This window comes from Panthera tigris, chromosome A2 (genome assembly GCF_018350195.1).
Source record: "Panthera tigris isolate Pti1 chromosome A2, P.tigris_Pti1_mat1.1, whole genome shotgun sequence".
NCBI classification, from domain to species: domain Eukaryota; kingdom Metazoa; phylum Chordata; class Mammalia; order Carnivora; family Felidae; genus Panthera; species Panthera tigris.
In genome coordinates, this window is record NC_056661.1 from 57,460,069 (window position 1) to 57,471,562 (window position 11,494).

General features: G+C 47.4%; 1 protein-coding gene across 3 annotated transcripts in view; it reads right to left on the bottom strand.

Annotated features, from left to right (window-relative positions):
• The window catches only part of EEFSEC (eukaryotic elongation factor, selenocysteine-tRNA specific), a 249,027-nt gene extending 239,892 nt beyond the window's left edge, over positions 1-9,135 (bottom strand). For all 3 annotated transcript variants that reach the window (XM_042962244.1, XM_042962241.1, XM_042962252.1), the window contains exon 1: positions 8,803-9,135. In XM_042962244.1, the coding sequence (XP_042818178.1) occupies positions 8,803-9,118 (316 nt within the window). In that variant the 5' untranslated portion in view covers positions 9,119-9,135. The remainder of the gene's footprint in view (positions 1-8,802) is intronic.
• Positions 9,136-11,494: the final 2,359 nt, after the last annotated feature.

Sequence of the window (11,494 nt, forward strand, 5' to 3'; positions counted from 1 at the left end):
ATCTTCTTGTGTTTCTAAAGAAGCCAGGAATCTGGGTCATTAAATGAGGTCACCTGATTTTTTTTTTTAATTTTAAATATTAGATGGGCCACCAAAACACATCTGCAGGCCAGATCCCTGACAAGACCCTAATGTGAGAGGAGACCCTACCACGGGATGAACAGACAGGATGACCCATCTCTGGCCAGGCACTAAGGACAGAAATGGGCAGATCCAGGAACAGGTCCACAGGGACCCCAACAGGCCTTCCATACACAAGCAAATGGCACTTACTAGACACTTACCTTAGCCCAGATAATGTGTTGGGTACATTTAATCCTCTCAACATATATTCATTTACTTAATTCAATTCAACTCAATTATTTACTTAACTCAAACGTTTTTGTTTTTGTTTTTTAATTTGAGAGAGAGAGAGCATGAGTAAGGGAAAGGGAGAAACAGACAATTTCAATCAGGCTCCACACTCAGCATGGAGCCCAACAGAGGGCTTGATCCCACAACCGTGGGATCATGACCTCAGCAGAAATCAAGAGTCAAACACTCAACTGATTGAGATAACCCACAGAATGGAAGAAAATATCTGCCAATCATCCATCCGTCCATCCGTCCGTCCATCATGTATCTGGTATCCAGAGTACACGAAGAAATCTTACAACTCAATAATAAAAACCAAATAACCCAATTAAAAGATGGGCAAGGCATCAGACAATTCTCCCAAGATCACTAGCCATCAGGGAAATGCAAACAAAAGCCACGACGAGCTACCACTTCACACCCACCAAGATGGCTACAATCCAAAACACTGACAATAACAAGTATTGGTAAGGATGTACAGACACTGGACCCTTGAACGCGGCTGGTGGGAATGTGAAGTGACTTGGCTGCCGTGGAAGACTGTCTGCCAGTTCCTCGATAAGTAGAAATAGTTACTCTCTGACCCAGCAGTTCCTTTGCAGACATACACCTAAGGGGATAAACACGCACGTCCACACAAAGACTCGTACGCAAATGTTCATAGCAGGATTATCCATAATTGCCAAAAAATGACAACGACCCAGACGTCCTTCAGCTGATGAATGGATTAAAAAGCAGTCTATCCATACAGTGGAATACTATTCAGCCATAACAAGCAACGAAGTACAGCTGCGGAAGCAGCTGGGGAGTTACTGTTTAACCCGTATAGACTTTCAGTTTTCTTAAGTTGGAGAGTTCTAGAGACAGATGCCATTGAACTATAAACTTAAAAATGGTTAGATGGTAAATTTTATGTAATGTTGACTTTACCACAATTAAAAATAAACTAAGAAAATATTCTTTAAAAAAGGAACAAAGTGGGGCGCCTGGGTGGCGCAGTCGGTTAAGCGTCCGACTTCAGCCAGGTCACGATCTCGCGGTACGTGAGTTCGAGCCCCGCGTCAGGCTCTGGGCTGATGGCTCGGAGCCTGGAGCCTGTTTCCGATTCTGTGTCTCCCTCTCTCTCTGTCCCTCCCCCGTTCATGCTCTGTCTCTCTGTCCCAAAAATAAATAAACGTTGAAAAAAAAAAAATTAAAAAAAAAAAAAAGAAAGAAAAAAAAAGGAACAAAGTGTATATACTTCACGCTACAACATGGATGAGCCTTGAAAGCATCACACTGAGCAAAAGAAACCAGATACAAAAGGCCACGTATTAGAGGATTCCACTTTTATGAAATGTCCAGAAAAGGTAAATCTGTGGACATTAGGCAGACAGATCAATGGCTGCCTAGGCCTAGGGGAGGGGAAAATGGAGAGTGACTGGTAATGAGCATGGGTTTCTTTCTGTAGTGATGAAAATATTCTCAACTTCAATTGTGGCAACGTCTGTTCATGATTCTGTGTGACTATATTGAAGACCACCAAAGTATACATGTGAAATGACACATTTTACAGTATGTGAGATAGTAGCTCGATAAAAATGTTTACAAACATTACTGAGTATCTACTATATGCTAGGCCCTGAACTGGCCCCGGAGCTACAGAGACAATTCAGACGCTGTCCCTGACCCTGCGAGGCCTTCAGACACATGGGAACGATAGAGGGAAGCCAGCCATCACAGCAGAGCAGGAGACACACGAGGTGCCATCTGAGCCAGACCCTAGAAGGGCTCATTCCTGTTCCTTGCCCCACCCTGAGGCCATCTCAGGAATGCCAGGCTCCACCTCACCAGGACACAGGCCTCCGGATTACCCAGAGCTCCAGACCCTGTCACCTTGGGCACAGTCTCAAAGGGGACAGACTCGAGCTCCATGACAAGGGTGCCCCATCCCCAGCTTGTTCGAGGCTCCAGCCAACAAAAGAATGACCGAGCAGGGAATATGTCTCAGGGCTTCATTTACGGGTTGTTTCCCGGGACGCCTGCCCAAATCTTATTCCGACCTGGATGAAGTGATTTTGAAGAAAAACCCAGGAGACAAAGAAGATAGGAAACAAAGGAGATGCTAAGCAAAAAGTTTAAAAGCAATTAATTTTAAATGATTACAGCTTTACCAAAAGCTGTGGCTACGATTTCCTTCTGACTTTGATTATAACCTTCCAGCAAAATATTTGCCTCCAGAAGGCAAAGTCTTTGCATTATTTTCTATTCCTAGCATGACTACAAAAATATTCTTTGATTTAACATTTGATATGTTTTGTTCTCAAGGGCAAGCCCCATGAGAAGAAAAATGTACCCCAACAGAATGAAATATGACTACCTGCTTCCATTTTTCTTTCCTGTTGGTTCCTGCTCAAATATTCTGCATTAATTTAAACTCAAGGCTGTGTCTCTGATGTTGTGTTACTCCCACACTGTCATCCAAACCAAAGCAAAGTCACCCGCTGTCCAGCACTAAGAGAAAGTGTGGCAAACAAAGCTCAACTTGAGAGTCTCCTAGAGACAGCTAAAGGCACTCCAACTTGGAAGGAGATCAGGAGGGGTCAGAGAGTGATAAGGTAGCAGGCAAAACAGAGCAACTTGTATTTGAATATAGGCACACTTGGCACTGAGGGCAGCCGACTTCCTGCTGGACAGAACGAGGTTTTAGGCACACGAGCACAAGAGACACCAGTACTGGCCTCAGTTTCACTCGATGGTAGAGGGCATCCCAGAATGGACACCAGAGAGGGGAATCTGCCGTTATGGTGCACACCTTTTAACAAAGAAGAGAAAATAAAAGGCAGCCGTCCCTGAGTGAGCACGAAGGTAAGGGAATTAAGGCCTGGCGGATTCTAGGAGCAAAAGGAGTTAAGATTAAAGAAGCATTTCCATTTATATCGACTCCTTTAAATAGGTCTCAATATTTCAGGACACACATATATGAATACCATAATATAACATAACGTATTTCTACACCAAATCATAAGAAGACGAGAGGCAGAGAAAACCAAAATTGGGTTTTTTGTTTGGTTGGCTGGTTTTACATTAGAATAATGCCCAAATTCCTTGTGCAGCCAGGCCCCTTTGCTGTCTCTGCTTATAGAGCCAGCACACTGCTTTCTGGGCAGATGCCCAAATGGTAAGGTAAAAAATCTGGTCGAAAACACACATTCATTCACACACCTTGGTTCACGGGTCCAAAGAGAGCATCTCAGACAGACTGCAGAAAGACTGCAGGACACATTCCTCGATAAAACAAGCCAGAGGGACAAGCACTCTCTCCACATCAGCACCAAGAGGCACAGAGTTGGAAAAACAGAGAAAGAAGGCAAAGTAGCAGTAAGTTTTACAAAGAATGTTTTCTCCCAGGCTGCGGAGACAAAGAGCCCCAGGGCTGCTGACTGTTTTCCCTCCAAAGAGAGTAACCAAGTCAGACTTAGAAGGCTTTGGCAGCTCTCATAGGCTCCAGCCAGGCAGGGCCCAGAGAGGGTCCAAGCCCTGCAGGAAGCAGCGCTTAAACGGTGGGCAGAGGAGGCAAGGGATCAGGGCGACAAGTCGTGGCAGAAGAGCTGCTGTTCATTAACAACTGGAACAAAAGACCAGGAGACAATACACTGTTAATCCTAGCAGCCACCAGAGGACTATAAATTGCCAAGCCAAGATACCAGCATTTTTCAGCTCTCCTCTTTCCTGCCAGAGTTAGATTGAGGATGGGTCCAAGTCCCTCACCCCCCACCCAAGTCTTTAAAACATACATTACTGAATCTTTTTGAAGTTCTAACCCTGAAAGATTTATACCCTAAAATGGATTAGAGAAAAATACTGCCCTGAGACACTACTGCAGGGGGCTGCAGTGGATGGATACACTTTTTCATTCCCATTGAGAATGCCAGAGTAGGAGCTGTGTGGTCAGACTCACGTGGGTTCAAACCCAGCTCTGACACTTACGAACTATGCTTCCTGACTTCTCTGAGCCTGATTTTTCATCTGTAAAATGGGAATATCACCTCTTACCTCACAAGACTGCTTTGAGTGTTAAAAGGAAAAAAAAAAAAAAACCCATAGCATAAGGGCAGCACTAAATAAATGCGGAGTATTACTGTCACTATTAACCTCCCCAGTACCACAGGAGTTTTATCTATGGCCACATGGACCAAGGAGATAAAGCCCAATTTTCTCTAAGTTAAGAAAGGATTCTTTTGGATAGTGAAAGCACTTTGCGGGGGAGGGGAGCAATGGGATTAAAGAGAACAGGCTTTAATATAAGATATATTAAACTTCAGAGATATCATCGTGGAACTCAGACAATCATTCTAATTTCCTCCTACTGGGGATAATGTATTCAGCAAAGAGTCTAAATCATTCACAGCAAGCCGGGAACTCCAACAGGAGCGCAATCTTCCAGCAATCCCAGGTTTAGGTGCAGTCCCTGCTGTCAGTAGGAGTTCTTGCCCGGCAATGTTGCATAGTTCCAAAGCTCAGGCCCGATCCTGTCACAACCCTGCTTTAAAAGCCTTCCAAGAGCCTTAGGAGAAATCTACACTAAGGGCCTAATCTAAGCCCAACACTTACCACTCTATAGGATCTGGCCCACTAACCCTTCTACCTTCATCTTCGACATGCCTCCCTACACGCCACGCTGGTTTCCAGACACAACTAAACGGTAGCAGTTATCTCTGACTCTAAACAGACAAAAAGGCGGGTTTAAGTCACAGATCCTTGCCCAGGCATTTCCTCCACTAGGAAGGCTCTTCGTTCCCTATCACATCCTATACCCCACCCACAGCAAAGTGCTTTTGGCCTGTATGCCAAAAGCTCTGATAGGTCACTCTGCATATTTGACAATGCCCCCTCCCCAGCTCTGCTGTTAGCATCCAGAGGGAGGGAAAAGAATCAACATGAATAGTGTACCTACTACAGGCCAGGCTCCATGCTGATTGCCTTCTGTCCACTAACCCATGAAGAAAGTTCTTTGCTCACTGTTACCATCCCGCCCAGGAACTGGTACACAGCTTCATCCATTCAAACTAACCAAATTGCCTATCACACACCAGGCTCTGACCCAAACGCTAAGAATATGTTGGGGAAGAAGACAGACATGATTCCTATTCTATTCTCATGGAGGACAGAGACAATCAACAAGTAAACACATAAGAAATACCAGATGGTAAAAAGGGCTGTAAGGAAATAAAACAGGGACATGAGAAAATACATGGGGGAGAGAGCTGAGGATACTCTAGCTAGGCCAGTCAGAGGAGCCCTCTCTGAGGTGACACTCGAGCTAAGATATAAATGAGAAGCCAGATGTACCAAACAGAGGGAACAGCAGGTACAAAGACTGGCCCATTCAATAAGTAGAAATGAGGTCGGTGAGACTAAAGGTGGGGGGCAAGGGACGATGCTCAGAGGAAGACAGAGGCCCAACCGTAGGTTCTGTGGCCCACAAAGAAGAGGCTGGGTTTTACTCGAAGCACAAGAGAAGTCACTGGGAAGTGTTGGAGCTGAGGGTTGACATGATCTGATGAGCCTCTGAAGATGGAGTTCACTGCCTACGGCATGGAAATGGAGGGCAAACAGGTGAGAAGTGCAGGCCCAGCATTGTAGGAGTCCAGCTGTCAGAAGCAGGGACTCAGCCACTGGAGCCGTCTCATGAAGGCAGAGATGGCTGTGGATTTATGAGTTAGGATGATAAGCAATGGTATTAACCAGATCCAGGTTAGCAGCAGCAGAGTCAGGTAAACACCAGCCCAGGGCACTTTACTTCCCAAGCCTCGGTTTCTTTATCTGAAAAACAGGCACCCCTTAGGGTTGTTGCACACATGCAAGTTCTTAGCAACAAGCATGGGCCAGAGCAGGTACTCAAATGTGCGTGTCCTTCCCCTCATTTTTCCTCATTTCTCCAAAAAGAGTGGGAATCTGCTCTATTGAAGGAAGGATAGTGGCAGCCTTGGTCTCACCATTCTACTGCGTTCAGGTCACATTTTAACGCCTATAAGAAGATAAGGAAAGTCTCCTCACTCAGGAAGTAAGAAGAGCCACAATGTAGGTACAAGAAGAGAAAAAAAAAAATCCCTCTTCTTTTATTCTACAGTTTTACAACTGTAGGAGACCTGCTAACTGTAGACCAAACTAAGGACCTGCCAAATCCTTGGGGGTTATCATTTGGTTATATGGGATAAGGCTGGTGCATGAAACATTTTGTCCTACAAAGAGGCTCTTCATAAATGCATACGTTAGAAGGGGGCAGGGGTAGTGTGAAGTGACATGGGGAAGCAGGTGAAAGAGCTCCGGCTTTGGGATCAGGAGGACCTGGGCTGTGCTATTTAACAGCAGCCTTCCCACAGTCCCAATTTCTTCAGCTATTAAATGGAAACCGCCACACTCCTTGCAGGGTTCGCCCGGGAAGTGGCAAACACACGAGAAAAGCGAAGCCAAAATAAAGAACCGCATGTGCTAGTGTGTAGAACCTCCAAAATTAGGTTCCGTGGTCACACAGTAAAGGAGAAAGCCAGACCTCAAGCCTGGCTCTGACTCCAAAAGTATGTCCTTCGCTATTCACCTACACTAGTCACAAAAAAAAAAAAAAAAAAGTGCCTTCTTGCCTTTTATTTTAACCTGTCTCTTCCATCTCCAACCTAGACTGGCTCAGAGTACATGTCTTAAAATGTGATTGGATATGATTGACCAAACAGAATTCAGTTATAAGGAGGGGGGAAGAGAAAAGGGTAGTCATCTGATGACTGAGACATGAATTGAAGACTTTAGGCAGAGTGACCTTGGGCAGGGCCCTTCTCTGAGCCTTCATTTCCTCTACTGTAAAATGGAGTAATGACCTCAGACTGCCTACAGAATGGAACAACTGGTAGGGAACAGAGATGAAAGTACTTAACACACTCATCACTGCAGCTGGGACCCCATAGGCCCAGCGACCAATGAAGCCATCTGCCACCAAGCCAATGAAACTATCTTCCTAAAGTATATTTCCATATGTGCTTGTAGGTATAGACAATATCATATCATTGGAAGGAAACAGAAGGCAATGGAAACAAGGTAACCAAGTACTAGGGTCAGCAGTGAAGAAAAAGACTTCTTTTAGCTATACACCCTTGTGTGCCATGTGCTTATACGAATTCTTCATTTTCATCTGAAAAACAGAACAAGTTTTAAAGCCCTGTCCATAGATTTAACTGTGGCAAAATGCGTCCAGAAAAATAATCCACAAAGGTATGATAGCAGCTTCCTCTGGAGAAATAGGAGAGGTCATTAGGGGACTTTTGCCTAATTTGTAATGGTGTATTTCACAAGCAGAATGTATTTATGTATTATCTGTGTAATTAAAAATTAATTAAATGGTACATCTTCTAAGGGCATTTCGGCAGTACCCATTATGACTGAAAGTGCACTCTGCCCTTTGCCCCAAACCAGTTCAGTTTCAGGAGCTAATTCTACAGATATGTTAGCACCCCCACCAGACTTGTTCTAGAAAATTCACCGAAGCATCATTAGCAAAAACTGGAAACGAGATAAATGTCCATCATTAAGAGTTAAGAAAACGTTGGTACAAGCGCACAAAGGAATTTTATATGACCTTTAAAAATTATGTAGCTTTGGGGCGCCTGGGTGGCTCAGTCGGTTAAGCGTCCGACTTCAGCTCAGGTCACGATCTCGCGGTCCGTGAGTTCGAGCCCCGCATCGGGCTCTGGGCTGATGGCTCAGAGCCTGGAGCCTGCTTCCGATTCTGTGTCTCCCTCTCTCTCTGCCCCTCCCCCGTTCATGCTCTCTCTCTCTGTCTCAAAAATAAATAAACTTAAAAAAAAAAATTACGTAGCTTTGTGTGTACTGACATGGAACTCTTCGCGTTGAGTAAAATAGTGTATATGGTGTTACCATTTTGTGAAGAAAAGGAAGAGAAAGGGGGTTTACATACACACGGGTATGCTTGTTCTTATGTGGTTTTTCTGAAATGATACAAGGAACGGGGAACAGCGGCTGACTCTGGAAATGGGAACCAGGAGACCAAAGAACTGAAGAGTGGAGACTTCTTTTTTTGACACTTTTGACATATACCCTTTTTGCAGTCTTTGTGTTTTCTTACTAGTTCGTGTATTACAAACTTATCTTCTAAAAAAAATTAATAAACCAAAAAAACAAAACCAAAAACTTTAGGGAAGGCACCTTCCTGCGCGGTCGTTGTGGGTGGTTAGAGCTTCCAAGTCAGCCGGGCCACGAGTTCCAGTCCCAGGGCCTCCGCTCCCTTGCTGCGGAGCCTCGGGCGCGTCCCGTCCGCCTCTCGCGACCTGGGTGGCCCCGGCCGTGAGGTGAGGCCACCTCCCTTCCCCGGCAGCGGCTCGGGCGAGCTCGGACCACGGGGCCCGGCCGCTCCGCCCAGCGTCCCCGAGCCCGGCTCCCGCCCCGGCCCGCGCTCACCGCCAATGATGGTCCGGATGAGGGAGGCGTGCCCGGGGCAGTCGACCAGCGTGACCTGAAGCTGCGGCTCGCCGGGCTCGGGCTCGGCTCCGGGCGCCGCCGGGGGCGCGGGCAGCGCCGCCCGCAGGCGCGCGGGCAGAGGCACCGAGAAGCACGAGAAGCCCAAGTCGAGCGTGATGCCGCGCTCGCGGCTCTGCGGCTGCTTGTCGAAGGCGGCGGTGGAGGCCGTGGTGCTCAGCGCCCGCGCCAGCGCCGTCTTGCCGCTGTCGATGTGGCCCAGCACGCCCACGTTCACGTTCACCCGCCGCCCTGCCATGCCGCCGCCGCCGCCGCCCGCCCGGCCCGCCCCTCCCGCGGCTGCCGCTGCGGTCCGGCCGGTTAAGCCGCCCCCCCGCAACCCTCGCGCCGGGCACGCCCGTTCCGGCCCCGAAGCTTCCGCCCTCTCGGCGCCCGCGGGCGCTGCCTGGCACTGGAGGAGAGAGCCCCAGGGTCGAACTTGACCGGGGTCGCCGACCGTGAGGCTGTACTCTCACCTGGCTCCTGCCCCCCGAAGCCTCGAGGAGTCCAAGATTGGGTGGATCCGTCCATCCATCCATTCATTCATTTTAACAAGCCCTTGTCAATTGCCCCCTGGGTACCAGGCACTGCTTATTCACGGTACTGGGATACGGCGCTCTCTCCACGTTACACTGTATTTGGGCAGGGGTGGGAGTCAGACACTAAATAGGTGAGCCTGGAACCAGACCCTTTCAGAAAGTGAGAAGCCTTCCAGGGAAAATAAAAGCAGAGATTAAAAGGACTAGAGCACCAGGGGAAGGGAGGACAGCTAATTTACAATAAACGGTCAGGGAAGACCTCTCTCCAGTTGCTGACTGAGCCGAGGCTGGAATGTTGAGAAGGAGCCAGCCCTGGGAGAATCTGGGAAAGACTTAGAAGATGAAGGGCTGTCATCTTCTGACCCTGGAAGTCTATAGCCTGGCCTCAGGACAGGCTGTAGAGCTCCAAATTGTACGTAAAATGTTATGTGCATGTGCTTGTACTGGGGAGTACATAACTCTCAAGAGATGCTTGAAGTGTCTGGAACCACTAAAAAGGTTGTCAACCACGGTCACCAACCAGGGTTCACAAGCAGGTGTCTTCACTGGCTAGGCACCTGACTCAAGGAGAGAGATTAGCAAGACTAAAACTCTTGGACTTAAAATGCATTAAGTGTGGAGACTGGAGACAGGAACAGCATGTGCCGCATAAAGGAAGCCACTGCTCACCTCCAGACAATTGGTACCAGGCAGGAATGCTAGCCCAGCATCGCCCATCTTCCCATTTTTCAAGAGAAGGGAGCATTTCTATATGAAATCTGACTTTTTACATGTCAACAACTAATTTAGCTTTTAATTGAAACACTATGGTAGGTAGCCAAGCACAGAATCTACTCCATTCTGCCTGACCGCCAGTTTGTCGTCTGTAATGAGCTAGGCCGTGCCCTGATACATTCACACTTGCCAGTAACTGCTCCCTGATGCCTCCTGTGGTCCAGGCCCTGCATTAGCAGCAACAGGGTCCCCGAGGTAAACAGACACGGTTGGTCAGTCCATCCTGCTGCACGGGGAAGAGGAGGGCATGTGTTAGGATAGCTAACACCAAGCAACTGCCACTTGAGAAAACATGTGCACAACATAGGATGAAGACGGAGGGCAGGGGTTTAGAGAAGGGCCAGATAAGACACTTTGGTCGGACTCACTGATGGAAAAGGTACTGCTAGGTGCTTGCACACAAAATACCCAGACAGAAAAGAAGCCGCATGGTAATCTTACTCTGAATATGTCTTTCCCAGTATAGTTTTAGTTTGAACACGTGGCCTTCTAATTTTTTTTAATGTTTATTTATTTTTGAGAGACAGAGAGACAGAGCATGAGCAGGGGAAGGGCAGAGAAAGAGAAGGAGACACAGAATCCAAAGCAGGCTCCAGGTTCTGAGCTGTCAGCACAGAGCCCAACGTGGGGCTCGAACCCACGAACTGCAAGATCATGACCTGAGCTGAATTCAGATGCTTAACTGACTGAGCCACCCAGGTGCCTCCGAACATGTGGCCTTCTAAAATGTCGCAGGCAAAAGCTCTGGAGAGTCAATTATAGGCTGTGATACTGTGATTTATAATAAGAAATATTTTAGGGACGCATGGGCGACTCGGTTAAGTGTCTAACTCTTGGTTTTGGCTCAGGTCATGATTTCACAGATTCATGGGTTCAGCCCCGCGTTGGGCTCTGCGCTGGCAGCTGGGAACCTGTTTGGGATTCTTGGTATCCCTTGCTCTCTGCCCCTCCCCCACTGGTGCTATCTCTTGTCTCTCTCAAAATAAATACATAAACTTAATAAGAAAAAGAAGTATTTATTTCATAGGGTGCCTGGGTGGCTCAGTCAGTTGAGCATCTGACTTTAGTTCAGGTCGTGATCTCAGGGTTCGTGGGTTCAAGCCCTGCATTGGGCTCTATGCCATCAGCACAGAGTCCACCTCGGATCCTCTGTCTCCCTCTCCCTCTGCCCCTCCCCTGCTCTCTCTCTCTCTCTCTCTCAAAAATAAATAAACATTAAAAAAAAAAGAACTATTTATCGGGTCTCCCTCCTGCGCCTGGCACAGAGCTCCAAAAACCCTTGGAACTTCCTGTGATGAGAATGAGGTGTCTTTTGTTATGTT